Here is a 15,456-nt window from a genome sequence, read left to right on the forward strand (position 1 = left end):
TATTTTGTGTTTATGTGGGTTTCTCTCGGTTTATTTTAAATGCTGTCTGCTGTCTGAGCTTATATATGATCGCCTGCTGTATCGTCTCAAAACATTTAATCAACTTGTCTCGAATCATATGATCATCTGCATATCTTTTACACTCTTAATTCTTAACTCTGGCGAATTACAGTTTTGGATGTGGGTAAGCCAATTGCATCGCCTTATTATTCAACTAACGAAATATATTTACGCCTTAAAGAAGTGCAACTATGTAGGCACGGTAAACGCTTTGTCTATCACGTATCCTTTACGCACAAATGTGTAGTTTGTAGCTCAGGCAAATGCGTTAACAGATGGTCTGTGAAATCTTTAATTATCACGTTATTTTGATATTGAGTAATTTATTTCGTAGTGAGGCTCTTATCGAAACAATTTGCTTATTTTATTTATATTATTTTAAATGGTTGTTTAAATGACCTTAGCGTTAATAATGCAACTGTTCAGACCCCCCCCATATTTAACATATTTTTTTTTCATAAGTCAATTCTTTAGTAGATACTACGTTTTGCTAAATATCAGTTTATTAGCCGCAGTGATGTATGTATTTATTAAAAATATATGCTTAACCATATAAAAAATTTTAAAACACAGGTAAATATTTAATGTATTAACTTTTTAACTATGCATAATGTATAAAGTTTATATATTGGTATGATATAATTAAGTTTATAATCAAGTCAAGTAATTTAAATATTAATCTTTCTAAATTTAGCGGTTTATTAAAGAAAAAAATGTTTCATAATTTATAACAATTATTTGTGGTAATTATGCAAAAACTATAATATAACAATATAATATAATATATTTATAATTATATTTATTCATTTTAATTTTAGCTTTAACTTTTATTATAACCTTTTTCCTTCTCATAATTATTACACGCTTATCAAATTATTTGAATATAAATACATTTCAAAGTTGTTAATTTATTCCATCATAATGAATTAATTTAATACCTTAAAATAAACCGTGACTTTGATGTAAACAGTTCACTCTTTCGCCCTTAGCGCAGATTAAAATGTATCTCTCAACATCAAAACGCCTTAATTAAACCTCGTTATATAAAAAGCGAAACTTTAATTATAGACTTGATTTTTTAAGGAAAATACAACGAATTTTCCGAGAATGCGTGCCGATGGAAAATTGCCGGCAACAGGATATTATTAACACCCCCTCGCGAAGCACGCGAAACATTAGTTTTCCTTAACAATTTATGCAATCAATTTGCTTGCACGTTATATCCAACAACATTGTCTTGAATCGACATTCAATATTTATGGAGTAGCAAAATTAATTACATATAAAATACACGTTAAAAAAAGGTACATATATATATATATTGTATTATTGAGTATTGTTGTATCATTATAAATTAATACGCATAAATTCCTAATTTTATATACAAAACATTTTGAATTTTCATTTGCCTAATTAACGATACAGTTATGTGTATATGTATTAAATAAATTAAAATTATAAAAAAAATGAGAGTCGGAAACGTATAATAAAATTGAATAAGCGCAATCGGATTAATTTTAACTTATATTTCAATACGGTGAAATATCGTCCGGTTTAGAAATACTCTAGCAATCTTCGACAGGAAATTATTTTTAAATTTAATTTCCTTTTATATATTTTTTACGTTATAACTCAATTTCCGGCACATACAGTTATACGAGCGAGGGGTGTCAAAGACACCCCAAAAGTGTTATTCTTAATAAACTACCCATAATTTATTATTTCAAATACGAAACTTTCGCTTTAAGATTTTTGTTGAGTGGTTCACTCCTTAGGCTTATAAACAAACATATAGTTTAAAGAAAAAATTCACAATTAGATTTTACATATTATATTTTAACTCCAAATATGAAATATATCATTAAACCTACAAACAATAAATATTAGAGCTGCTATCTTAAAGACAAATTCATTTTTTATTCTATTATCTAAGAGATTTTGTTACTAAAAATAATATCTTAGTGCCGTAGCAATTAGAATTTTGAGAGAAACATTTAACAGACTCCGAAATTTAATTAGTAATATCAAACTGGCTGGAGTTTGCTGACGTAAAAAATAATATGATTGCTACAATATTTTTGACCTAAAACCGTATTTAAAACAATAAATATATTTAACTAATAATATAGATTCTAGTATACAAATTGAAAAAATAATAAAATGTTAAAGTACCCTAACCATATATTTTTTCATTGCCTTTAAAAAGTATTATAGTGCATTAAATAATTTTATTTGCAACTTATCAAATTTGAAACACACCATAAAGCGTTTATTTGCTATCTCTATATGAAAATATGTATTTGCCCCAAGCTAAGTGTATCGAAAAGTGCAAGCTTTCAAGATTTATCCATCGGCGAAAGCACAGCAAATCTCTTTCGTCGCCGCCTGCTCCTTAAATTATTCAAGAACTTTTTAATTTAGATAAAAGCTTTGATAGTTCTTTTTGCGCCTTCAGCTCCTTGTGCATTCAAATGTATACGTTTTTGAGTCCGCGAGTTTGTTTTCTCTGAGACACTTGATGCTGAAGCGTCAAACTTTGTACAAACCATAACTTAAAGTACCAACAATTTTGGACGAATTACGAACAATAAACGAATTAAATTATTCCCGGCTTCAATTTAAACTTTTTTGTGCTTTTTTTATTATAACGAACCAATCTGACGTTGACTGTCACTGCGGCAATATATTTTTTGTATTAATTTATATGATAAAATACAAGCCGAAGAGAACATATATAATGCGAACAAAGTTTTAATTTAATATACATCAACTTTATATAAATATTAAAATCATTACTTCAATACAGTATAGCAGATAATATTTTCTTTAAAACACACTGAATAAAATGTTTTTAAAATACTTATTCCTAATGTATTTATTTACTTTTTAATAATAATTGTATCAATTTTGAGCATATTATATGTATGTTCTATGTGTGTTATTTAAGAAATAAATTAATCATAAATTTCATTGATCTTTTGCCTACAATAATATAAAGCTGTATTTATTACTATTTTTTGCTTTACTGCTATTTGTGGCACATCATACGCTTACAACAAATAAAGTATCGGCCCAAGGACACTTCCTTGTGAGACTCCAGCTTTTATTTATTTTAATTTAGAATATTTTCTCTTTTATTTAATTATTAATAATCTGTTTGATAAGTCCATATTTCTTCGGTTGTATGCTGTTTATTTTTTTTTAATTTAGCCTCTATGCCCTATTTTATTAAAAGCTTGTCAAAAGCCACATAAATATACTTTTCTTCTAGATGCGATAAACCTAATGATTATAGAATGTGAATTTCAGAACCCAAATTGCTGACCAGGAATCCCTTTTTTTTCTTTATCATAAGTTTTATTCTTTACAATGAAAGTTTTCGAATGGTAGCAGTGTCTGTACGATTTTACTATAAATTAATTTATAAATTAAATAATAATTTAAAAAAAATAGTGACAACTACAATGAACCCCCACATGACCAGGTGAGGACGAAAGTAGCAGGTTCGTTTGTATATATTCAATTTAAAAAGCCTTGTTAACCCTTTAGGCGCGTTAATCAAAAATAAATTGTTTTTTTTTAAATGCAAATTTCATTTTGATACTGTGTTGAATGCTCTAATTTTTAAATTTTTATTTATTTAAAATGATATTTAATGTTTATTCACAAAAAATACTTTTTTCTTATAAAGCATTTTTTAAAAGAGGTAGAAAAATCAATTAAGTGACTTTAAATTTAAAAGGGATAAATCATAGTTTTCCAAAAAAATAAATAAACATCTGTTTATAAATTTTATTTATATTTAAAGACCTACCTTTTTTCCTATTGACGTATTGGTAACTCACAGCTTTGCCACACAATTCAGAGCAGTGAAGTCAGTCATGCGTGTAGTTCTGCAGTGTCTTGGAGTGCAAAGTGAATTTTTGACTCAATGTCAAATTTAATTCAATAAGCTTTTTTATTTTAATATGCTGCTTGATATTTATATAAAAGCAATTTGTTCAATCTTAGATTAAAATATATCTGTTTCTATATTTTAATTAATAGAAAAATATCTATTAAGTTTAATTTAATACAAACATAAGTTTAATTTAAAGACCAAAGCTACACGAATTAAAAACCGCATTTTAGATGAAGAATTTCTATTAAGTCACTTAAATGTGTTAAACTTTATAGTTGCGAGCTTTGTGTTTGTACGTATACATATACTCGTTAACTTGTTTTTTTAATTACCATTTTATTGAGGAACATATTAATTTACCTTACCCTGGATGACATCTTAGTGTTTTTCGATTACAATTTAATACGTCAGATTTTTTATAAAATATTTTTATAAACCTTTTGTCATTATTTTTTTACCATATTAATTTGGAAATGTAGCAATTAAATTACTAAGAAAAGTCGTGAAAACGTAAAATAAATTCGCAATCTTAATTCAACTTAATTAAAGAATACGTATATTTTCATATTTTACCTCGCTTAAATATTTATTATTATTAAATATTATACTCAAAATAATAATTCGTTTTTCTTCTGTACAAAATTTATTGTGAATCCATTGTTCGTTATTTATAGTATACATAATATAATATCATACAGTAAAAATAACAATATTTTTTTCTATAATATAAAACATAAATACTGTATTGTATTGAAGCGCAACGTCAAATAATCAGATATTAAATTTCACAATAATATAATATTTTATGTACACGCACAACATAATATTTCACATAACGAAATCACAAAACAGAAATGTTATCAGATCGTTTTAAAAGACAAGTATAAATTTACTCCACTTCATTTTCGCACAATGACCTGTTGGAAGCCCCAAAATAAATCTCTCTTATAGATACGATATGATATAATAGTCCCTTGTCTCTAAAGTACTGTCCTATGTTAGGGCTCTTAATAATCTATAGAGAAAACGTCGCGTTCACCTTAAGCGATAGCGAAATGTTTTTAACAATAATAATAAAAAATAAATATAATATGTGTGAATTTACAAAATATATACAGCTTTATCTATGATAAGGTCTTCGTTGTTTCCCTTGAATATTATAAGAATCGGTGAATTTTCACAATGTCGTAAGACAAACGAGAAACGGTCGACTATCTCTGCTCCATCTCAGACGGACATAATATAAATGACATCTCGAGTTATCTTCGTTTTACTTTTGCGATGAATTGTTCAACCCCCCTGCATACACATCAATCTTGAGTTGTATTATCTTTTGTTTAAAATTTACATTTTTAATTTATAAATATATAATTATGTATATACATATACAATTTAACTATTAATTTTCTATACAGTTTATCTATGTATATTTTTATATATGTATACATAAACATTCTATTAATGCACGTACAGTCATAATTAGAAACCGTCAGCTTGATAGCAATACAAATTAAGCTCTTAAGTATATTTTAATTTATTTTTCTTTTAATAATTTGTGAATATAAAAATTACATTATTGTTAAGAACATAATCACTATGTAATTTATTATATTTTTGATGTAAATTATAAATTTGATTTTCATTAAAAAAGTAATTTATAGCAGATAAAAATTTGTATGAATTATATCCAATAACAAAGGATTGAGAGTATAATATTTATGACTATCATTCTTCTGGTCTCTAATCACAATTTTATTTACATATATATTCTTGAACAATACTTTTTTTATATATAAAATAATATTTATACATTCGATGTTATTATAATTTATATTTTTTGGCAATCTCACGATAAGCATCCCAAATACGTACCGCTTACAACTATTAACATAGTGCTAAATCTATGTAATGATTTTGCTCCACTAGTGGAAACTATCTGAGGTTTTCCCGACATAGAAGCGTCACTTTGTATGGCTGCCGCCATTTTGTTGTCGGGACTGGCACTATCTTCTTGGGTCACACTGCTCTGAGACTTGTCGTCGAAGGCCACTTCGTTTTCCATGTTTTGGTGGTAGTAAGGACTGTTGTGCTTCTTGAGCGAAGTTTCGCTTGGAATCGCTGCGAAATCCAACGTCACATTAGTACCTTGGCATTTTGATAACAATCTAAGCTAAAATAAAAAAAATACTCACGATACAGTTTTATGTTTCCGTCCGTGTCCCCCAGCGAATTCTTAGATACGCATCTGTAAGAACCGTAGTATCTCTTGGTCACCCTTTTTATCTTCAATCTCATGTCCACCTCGTAAGTCTTCTCAGTCGTGCTGATCTCGCAGTTTTCGTCCACTAGATTTAGCAGTAGGAAAACACGATTCGTTTTATTTTTTATAAGATTAAATATAATTCCATTAAGATCATAGATACCGTGCGAAATTATTTCACCGTCTAGAGTCCAATAATTGATGGATTTTGGAAAAGCTTCTGAGTGGCACTCCAGTGTAACGCTCTCGGCTTCGCGAGCTCCAATCAATTGATTTTGTATCCAAACCATCGGAGGAACTGATTTTAGGAAAAAGAAAATTAAATAAATTATAACGTATTCTTATTATAAAATTTGCTTATTTTTATTTATTTTCAATTCAGTCCTGTAAAACATTAACATAAAATAAAAAATATTTTCGTTGAATTAAATCATAAATACATTTAAGACATATATTTTTTTATTAAGATTAAAATTTAGATTAGTAAAACACATATGTATTTATTAATTTAGCAAAATTATTAAACTATAGAATAGTCAATTAGTTTATAAGACCTTCAATGCAGTATTTGAAAGCATTATTAAGTAAATTGAACAATAAATTATGGTTTTTAGAATATCTTTAAAATATCTATTTCCACTGCTATATTAATAAACTATAATATAATAATGTATATAAACTTATGATTAAATACTACTATTTAGTTATAATACAGTAAAAATATGACTGCTACTGATCATATTCTAGGATAAAATATATTTTTTACTTTACTATTCTAAATTTAGTATAAATTCTAAACAACCTTCATGTTTTTATTTTTACATAAATAGGTAATGCAATTTCTTATAAAGTATTATATTTAAAGGCGCTTATAAATTAAGTGTAGAAATTAATAAGAAACATTAAATTTCTGTTACTAAGTATAACGACTTAGTGCTACGTTTTAATCATATGTATGTCTCGGTATCATTTCATTTGCCTGAATTAATTATTTGAGTTAAAAATTTATTTTTGTATGTAATTAATATTTTCTATTTATACTACAATACTGCAATTATTTTTATATTATTATTTAGGCCCTAAGCTTGCAAAGAAATTTACCAAAAATATAGAGGAAACTAAAAAGGCAATGAAAAATATATAAAAGCAAATTTTAATAAGTTTAAATTAAACTAAAGTTCAATTCTAAAAATAGTTAAACATTTAATAAATAAGGTGCAAATATATAAGATTATTGTACAAAATTTTTAATAATTTAAATATTTTTACAAAAATTTATGGTGTAAATTTGATAGATCTAAATAAATAAAAGTATTACTTTATAATGTATTAATTGAAGAACTGATTTAGAATATGAATATTTATATTTTTTTTTATTTGGAGCAATAAATAATATGTATACTAGCTTTAATATGACTGCTACTGTCCTTCTTTAAAAATTTACTTAAGTAATATAATTTGGTATTAAGGAGCTCATAAATAGGTTGTAGAAATAAATTACAAAAATTATAAATTGTGGGTTACAAAGTATAACGACAGAATAGTTTAGATAATAAAAAAATTAAGCTTCTTAAGTATTATATGTATGTATCGTTAACATAAAATTGCCTTTGAGGTAAAATAGTAATTTGTGCATTTTAATGTTACTTACATCAGATACGTAATAATTTAAGCAACGATCTTTTTAATGACCTTTATATTATATTTTGTGCTTCAGCCAATTTTTCTTCGTCAAAGACAAATCAACTTTTTATAAAAAAAAATAGAACAAGCAATTAAAAGTATAAAAAAGCAAATTAATATTAGTTTACATTTTACATATACTTTATTCAAGTTTTTATTTTTATAAGTTCAAAACATTAATATTTTTCTTAAGTTCATAATATATACACAAAAACGTGTTCTTTGGTAAAAATTATGTATAGATAAAAAAATATTGCATCATTATGTGAAAGTTAAATATAAACACAAAATATAATCATTTCATCTTGTAGTTGCTTATTAGCTAATTAAAATAATAAAATATTTTTAAATGAGCTTTTATTAATTTATTTTTTTGAGTAAATGGAAATAATATTTTTTTTTAGAATGTTTAATTAAAAAATAATTTATTACAAATATTATAGTATATGTTAAATTTATGTATCGCAAAAGATTAACTTTTTCATTATGTTTAATTTTAAACATAGTCTATTTTAGTATTTATCTTTAATTATACAAATTTATCAGTAATTACAAAAGCATATTAATTTTGTTTTAATTTCCGGTAAAGCGGTAAATTGCTAAACCGAAAATTCAATCACTAATGCAATACGTATTTAATAATTCAATGAGTAAAACTTGAAAACATTTAAATTCGTATTATATAGCTGATAACATTATACATATAACAAAACACTAAATTTTTTACTTGAATTATGATTCGATTTTACTTAAACAATGTGAACTTAGAAGTTATTAGTACTTCAAAAATAATTAACTTAGTTTCAAAACATAATTTAGAGCATTAGTTAAGTAAATGTAATATTAACTTTTATTTTTTTTTATTATTTACTACACAAAGTTTTGTTTATTTACCAAAAGTTTTACTGTACTTTGTTTCATTGCAGATTTAAGTAATTCAATCATTTCATGTGCTATTATTGTACTTTATAAATATTTAAAAAAATATTAATATAGTAGATTTCAAAGTACTCGTAAACATTTTAAATATTTAGGCAATTTCACAGATTTGCACATTCTATCCTTATTTATTATAGTTCACAATATTTTTTTTTACAATTATAAGATGAAAAAGTAATGTTTACAGTTTTATTTACTATTTTTAATAATGACGTTAAAATTTTTTTTTTAATATTTACTTTATCAATTTATTTTATTCTATTTTTTATAATAAAATTATATTGTTTTTTTTTTAATTTTTTTGGTTAACCTCTAAGTACTAAGACTTATTCTATTCTTTACCAATCTCTTAAAGTTTTTTTTATTGTATATATTTTGTATTTAATTATATTTTTTATTATATATATACTGTCACTTACATTAAACAAAGTATAAGTAAATATTATTTTATTGAATTATAATATTAATTTCAATATTAAACACCGTTACACTTTATTTAACATAAACATTTTTAGGTGTATATTTATTATAAATTAATATAAATTAAGATCATGTATTCCTTAACAGCAATCTTTTATTATAATAATAATTAAAAGTGGTAGTAATAAAGTCAAAATGAGTTAAATATTTGTATGATGTTAAAAAAAATATTTCTCGTTTTAATTTATATTTTTAAATCCAATAAATAACCCTTTATCAATCACTCTCCCCTATTTTTTTTTCAGAAATATTTAACAAATAGTTATAAATATTTCTAAAATATAACTCACCCTCTTTCTCACTAAATGTATAAATATGTATGTAAATTACACTTACAATGTACAATGAGCATTATCCTCTTGCTGACCGATGGCGGCACTCCGTTGGTCGCTAAGCAAAGATAGGCCCCCATGTGCAAACGGTTGACCCTCTTTATGGTGAACATGCTGCCTAACGCCGAGGCCTCCATCGACGTGGCTGTTAAAAAATATACTATGTGATATATTATAATACCCAACGATTATCGACGCTCCATCCCCGACGCTCGTATAATACATAAAACTTTTTAAATAATTCATAAGCAAACGGAACCGGCCGTAAAACTCCCGAGCGGTAACGACATTATGTAAATATTTTACACGATCAATTTTGTTCTATTTCCAATATGCCGGTTGAAAATTTTCAATTACAACTCAATAACGCGTCGGTCGCGTATCAAATTCGCCGGGTTAATATGTTTACTTTTAAATATAAATCAATGAAATGTGCTACGCTTTGCGCGTTTGGCTAATAACGAGGATTAGTGGAAATGCGAACGGTTTTGCGCTTTTCTGATGTAAACAAACATGTTAAAATTTGTTTTTATCTAGATATATTATAAAGTATGTATTTTGTAACAACATAAACATTAATTATAATGTATCCTAAAAGTACAATAATAAAATAGATTAAAATAATTTTGTAAACTATTAGCTTTTTAGGGGAAAAACTTTGTATTTTTATATTACCGATAACTAACTTTTTTTTGATCAAGTTATTTTAATAAAATATTTTTTAATGATGAGATTTAAATATGCTGCTGAAAATACGTTTTCATTTTAGTTGCACATACATAGTTTTAAATATTTTTATTACATAAATAAACAACACATAAATAGTACATATTTTAAATTTTCAGTGAGTACAAAGTTTAGTCTTTATCATTTTTGTTGTTTAAAATACTTTTTTATTTATATTAAAAATATTTTTATTGAATACATTTTTATTTTTAGTTTGTAAATAAATTAAAAAAAGAATTAAATTTTTATTTATTTTTTGCTATCAATAATAAAATTTTATTGTTATTATTAGAAAATCAATATTTCTATTGCATTATTTTTATCTAGTTTCTATCTGAATCTCTATTTAATATAAATCTCTATCTAATCTATACTTTTTATTTTATGCTGTAAACATCATAACAACAGTCTTTTAGTGTAAAATATTTTTGATAAAGCTGAATTATTACATCAAAATATCTACAATATAATGTAATTTATAACAGCTAAAACAATATTTTTTATTGCCATTGCTCTATTCTCAGGAATCAAAAAAAATAAATAAAAGTCCTTATAATCGAAGAAAATTCAAGATAGACGAGTGGTATAAGTCTCTGACTATTGATCTAAAAGACCTAGGTTCGAATCTCATACGAACCCTAGTGTTTTTAAATTTTTATTGTGTCTGGCAGATCGGTTATATAATTATAGCTCCGATCGATCATCACATATTAGGTTTACCTAAATTTTCTAATCTGATCGGTAAATATAGTGGTGATTAATTAAAATCGAGCTAGGTCGTGCATATCTGGTATTAGAAATTCTCTAATAATAAGCTAATACAGCTCATAGAGAATATCTTATATGTATTAAAAATAAATATGTACTTTTTGCTAGAAGCATTGAGATATAATTCATTGCATTCTCCGTGTAGCGTCTTCTTAATAGTACACATTTTAGATCCTAAGGGAAATGATAGCAACTAAATTAAATTATTTAATAAATAAAGTACTTTACAAAGGAGAAATATTTGAAAATTTTAATATTGCTACTATTGTACCTACACCTAAAATAAAAAATAGTAAAAAGGTTGAGGAAATGAAAAATGAAACCAATCAATATATTGCTTTGTATAAAAAAAGTGATTTTATTATTTCTCAAAAAATTCTATGTTTTGAGGAATATATTTATATCAATATATCAAGAACTTTTAGTTTGTGGTTTTTTCCTAAACCTTTCTTTATTTAAATCTTTAAAAAATAGTTTTCTTGTAAAACTTATATATTAAAAATTAAAGTACATATTTTTGCATATCCAACAAAAAACTTTTTTGTTACTTATAAAAATACAGGTACTCTTGCATATGTATATAAATCTCTAAGTAACGTATATTTTCTTATACATATAACATAATTTATAAAATATATTTATTATGAAAAATGCTTAGAATTTGACATAAATTATTAAAATATTACTTTGATATATAATACTAGATTTTCCTTAATGTTGCGTTGATGTTATTTTGATGAATTCCATAAAATTCAATTAAAAAACTTTGTTTTATAATACGATACATCAAGACGAGCGTCTTATACACGTTTTAATTTGATTAGTTAAAAAATTGTTTTATATAATTAAAATTAGCATCTTATATTTATGAACCTTACTTGAAGTAAATTTGCCATATCAATTTTTAACGATTGATACTTTTAAAATTTAGCAATAATGAAACGGTATACATTTATCTTAAATATAAATTTAAAGTGAGAATATTAATGTTTTACCTATTTAGTTAAACTTACATTGAGTTAACGGAATAGATTCAGCTGGCATAGTTTCTCCGCCTTCTCTTCTCCACGTGACATTCGGAGATGGAGAACCAGTGGCAGCGCATTTCAATGTCACGGCAGCTCCTTCCCTTGCCACCAGATCTCCGCTCGTAGGATATTCCAAAATGTCTGGGGGCACTAAAAAATATTTGCGAAAATTATCAAACCGAATCTAATTAAGCTCTAATAGAAAAACAAGCCAGAGCGAATTTCTATAAAGCCATGTGGCGCATTAACGGTTCTGTTTACCCTCGCTTGGCAAACGAAGCATGGCATTTCATTAAAGCAATGGATTTTTACAATATGGCTTATATATTTTGAACATAAAATTTGGAATGTCTTTATCAACTTAATAATCTGCATTGTTAAGTAGACGGTAGTAACTGAAATATAAGTTATATTTTTTTTGATAATCTTACCGACGACTTCCAAGAAAGCTGTGTGACTCTTCATTGGATCTGTGTTGATTTGACACATGTACCAACCCCTATCCAGTTCTCTCACATCCCTCACGTGCAAAAACCAGGCCCGTCGATCGCTCTGGGTGACGCCTATCCGATGATTCTTGGTTATTACATGTGTTCCAATTGTGAGGATGGTCTGAGTGTCCACCCTTAACCATGCTACCTAAACAAGAGCAAAATAAAAATACATTAGAGATTATAAAATAGTGAGGTCACGCATGCACTGTATTTTTTGTTAGCTACGAATTATTTTATACTTTTTTAATGACACGACTATTTTATAAATATGTATGTCATGAATTTTTACCCTAATATGCTAAAAAATAACAGTAAAAATTTTATGAACAAAATTTCATGTTGCTCTTATATTCAAAAGATTATCCTTTTTTTACCAATTGTATACAATATACCCATTTTTTTTTAATAATGAAATATAAACTATATATTAAAAAGTTACAACACATCATTTTACGTATGTTTAATGTAATTAAGTGTATCTCTAATAAAATTGCTTTGAGGGTTTAAATATACACTAGGAACTGCTTTAACATCATTTAATGCTTTTAATTTAATTTTAAAATACTACTTAAGACCCTTAAAAAGCTAACAATCATTGTTCAATTAGAGCAATCGACTTTTACGTTCAATGTTTACGTATAAATTTCTGAATTATGTATATTCATGGGTATGTATGTATACCGTTGGAAAACTCATAAACCAGAGGAGCCTTATTATAAATCATTTTCTGGGCGTGTGCAATGAACTGCAAATTTAAACGGAATAAAGTGTTTTACCGGGAACTTCTCGTATATATTATATACGTCTATATTTAAATATGGGAAAACTCATAAAAGCTATGCCATAAAGCAAAGTATATTAATCGAAATGTCGGCAATGTGTAAATTATGCGTCGATGCCTCTTTTTAATAGTCAAACTAATTTTCTAAGGGTAAAAATATAACCTTAAATCAAAAATAACTATATAGGTTAGATTTAATTTATTAACTGGAAAAAAAAATATTATGTAATATATGTAAATCAATGAACGACTTTTGGTAAAATACACAAAGATAATTATATAGTTATTCGAACATACATATGTATGTATAAATATATTAGGTAATTCCAAAGTTCTGCGTTTGACCATTAATACCAGAGTTGTTATATATGTAGTACTTTTCATAAATAAAAAATAGTTTATATTTTTAAAATAAAAATATATTTTTAATCATTAAAATAAATATTGTTATATTGTTTTATCAGAAACACGTTCATTAAATATTTCTAAAATTAAAAACTTAGCTTTTTTCATAAATATAACACAAGAGGATCTCTTTAAAAATATTTTAATACAGACTCTATAAACCCCATCGGTTTAATGAGCCTGCGAACAATTTTCTTAAATGTAAGACGTTACCAATAACCCAGTATTTTGGTAACTGTTTCATATTCTAAAATATTTTCGTTCGATAACATCATATTTTTGTTGTCAGCAAAATATCAATTTATTACTATAATATTATAAAAATGTTACTTACCCTATAAGCTCCTAAGTCGTCAACTATACACGTGAATGTCGCTTCTCTACCAACCGACACAGTTACGTTGCTTATCATGTCACCAAATTTGGGAAGCACTGTAACAAAACAGAAATAAAATTTAATCTCACATGTGTAAATAAAAAATCTAAGAATTTATTTGTTTATGGGTATTTTATTATTGAACCTGTACTTTACTATTATTTTTTAAATGTGTGCATAGCTTAACAGCTTAAGATTTAGATAAAATCTTAATGAACTTAATTTAAATGCCAGTAAAAGTAATTATTTCCTGTTTATTAGTAAATATTAAAATATAGAAAAGGTTAGGTTTTGTAAATCTAGGACAATAATTATATAATGTAATATTAAGGATAGATGAAAAAAATGATATTATAATTTTTAAAACGCATTGTTTTTAACTTTAATGAGGTGATCTTAAAAAATACTTTATAACATAGGAAACCATCATTATAAAAATATTTGGGCTTAATATACCTATAAAAATTTAGCGAATAATAGAGATAGGAATAAAGAAACATCCTTGTGATATACTCAACTTTTAAGTACATATATTTATTTGTTGTTTTGTGTTATATTTTAGGTGTATATGAAGAGCTTATATTATATTGTAAAATTAACCCTTTTTGTAAAAATATAGATATTTAAGAAATGTCTTATTTATTTATTTATACTGAACAGGAAATATTTTACTTTACAGTATCTTATAATAATGAAAAGTCAGGAATAGTTTTATTTGATTTTATCAAAATTATATGTTATTAACAGCTTTCTTTATGTACTTTAAAAACATAATAAGGAGCAGTGACAAATTCGCAAAAAGTTTTCTATAAACTTTTTTTTTTAATTTTTCAAAAAAATTCTTATTAGATAGTTTAAATATAATTTCTTAAAATCTGTTTAAAATCATCTTTCTAGATCTTATAGTAATTTAAAAAAAAACATTAATCAGTATTAAATGATAAGCAATATTTTAAAAACTTTACTACGAATGTAATTTATTTTTAAAGAAAAATAATAAATATTTGTTTTAGTTAGTTGAGATGTTAAAAGTGAGCAAAATAAAATTAAAAATATAATTGAACAACTCTTGTATTTTTATCATAAATAAACATTAGGTTATAGCAATTTGCCTATGCATAATACTTCTAGCATCACAAAATATTTTATATATTTATCTTTTGAGTAGTGAATTAATTTATAAAAATTTGTTAAACTGTTGGGAGTGAGTTAATTTTATGTAT

The 15,456-nt window shown here is 25.1% G+C and overlaps 1 protein-coding gene across 2 annotated transcripts; it reads right to left on the reverse strand.

Annotated features, from left to right (window-relative positions):
• Nucleotides 1–5,633: 5,633 nt before the first annotated feature.
• LOC148239486 (lachesin-like) lies at nt 5,634–14,272 on the reverse strand. 2 transcript variants are annotated; one of them, XM_088187776.1, is made up of 7 exons: nt 14,192–14,272; nt 12,609–12,816; nt 12,163–12,327; nt 9,660–9,800; nt 6,385–6,519; nt 6,154–6,306; nt 5,634–6,079 (listed from the first exon to the last, which is right to left on the reverse strand). In XM_088187776.1, the coding sequence occupies exons 1-7, from the start codon at nt 14,267–14,269 to the stop codon at nt 5,808–5,810; spliced, it is 1,152 nt and encodes a 383-aa protein (XP_088043902.1). In that variant the 5' UTR covers nt 14,270–14,272; the 3' UTR covers nt 5,634–5,807. The 2 variants fall into 2 exon arrangements, with proteins under 2 accessions (XP_088043902.1, XP_088043894.1); XM_088187768.1 differs by having other exon boundaries at nt 9,660–9,815.
• Nucleotides 14,273–15,456: the final 1,184 nt, after the last annotated feature.

The sequence above is a fragment of the Plectrocnemia conspersa genome, unplaced genomic scaffold, assembly GCF_051122295.1.
Source record: "Plectrocnemia conspersa isolate PC_06_02 unplaced genomic scaffold, ASM5112229v1 ptg000001l, whole genome shotgun sequence".
Classification (NCBI taxonomy): domain Eukaryota; kingdom Metazoa; phylum Arthropoda; class Insecta; order Trichoptera; family Polycentropodidae; genus Plectrocnemia; species Plectrocnemia conspersa.

What these genes read in the sequence shown, in the direction of transcription:
- LOC148239486 (XM_088187768.1), bottom strand. Translation starts at nt 14,269, where the DNA reads ATGATAAGCAACGTAACTGTGTCGGTTGGTAGAGAAGCGACATTCACG. An exon ending in AGCTTTCTTGGAAGTCGTCG is followed by an intron (nt 12,328 to 12,608) that starts GTAAGATTATCA and finishes AATATTTTTTAG; the next exon opens with TGCCCCCAGACATTTTGGAA. An exon ending in ATCTATTCCGTTAACTCAAT is followed by an intron (nt 9,816 to 12,162) that starts GTAAGTTTAACT and finishes TATATCACATAG; the next exon opens with TATATTTTTTAACAGCCACG.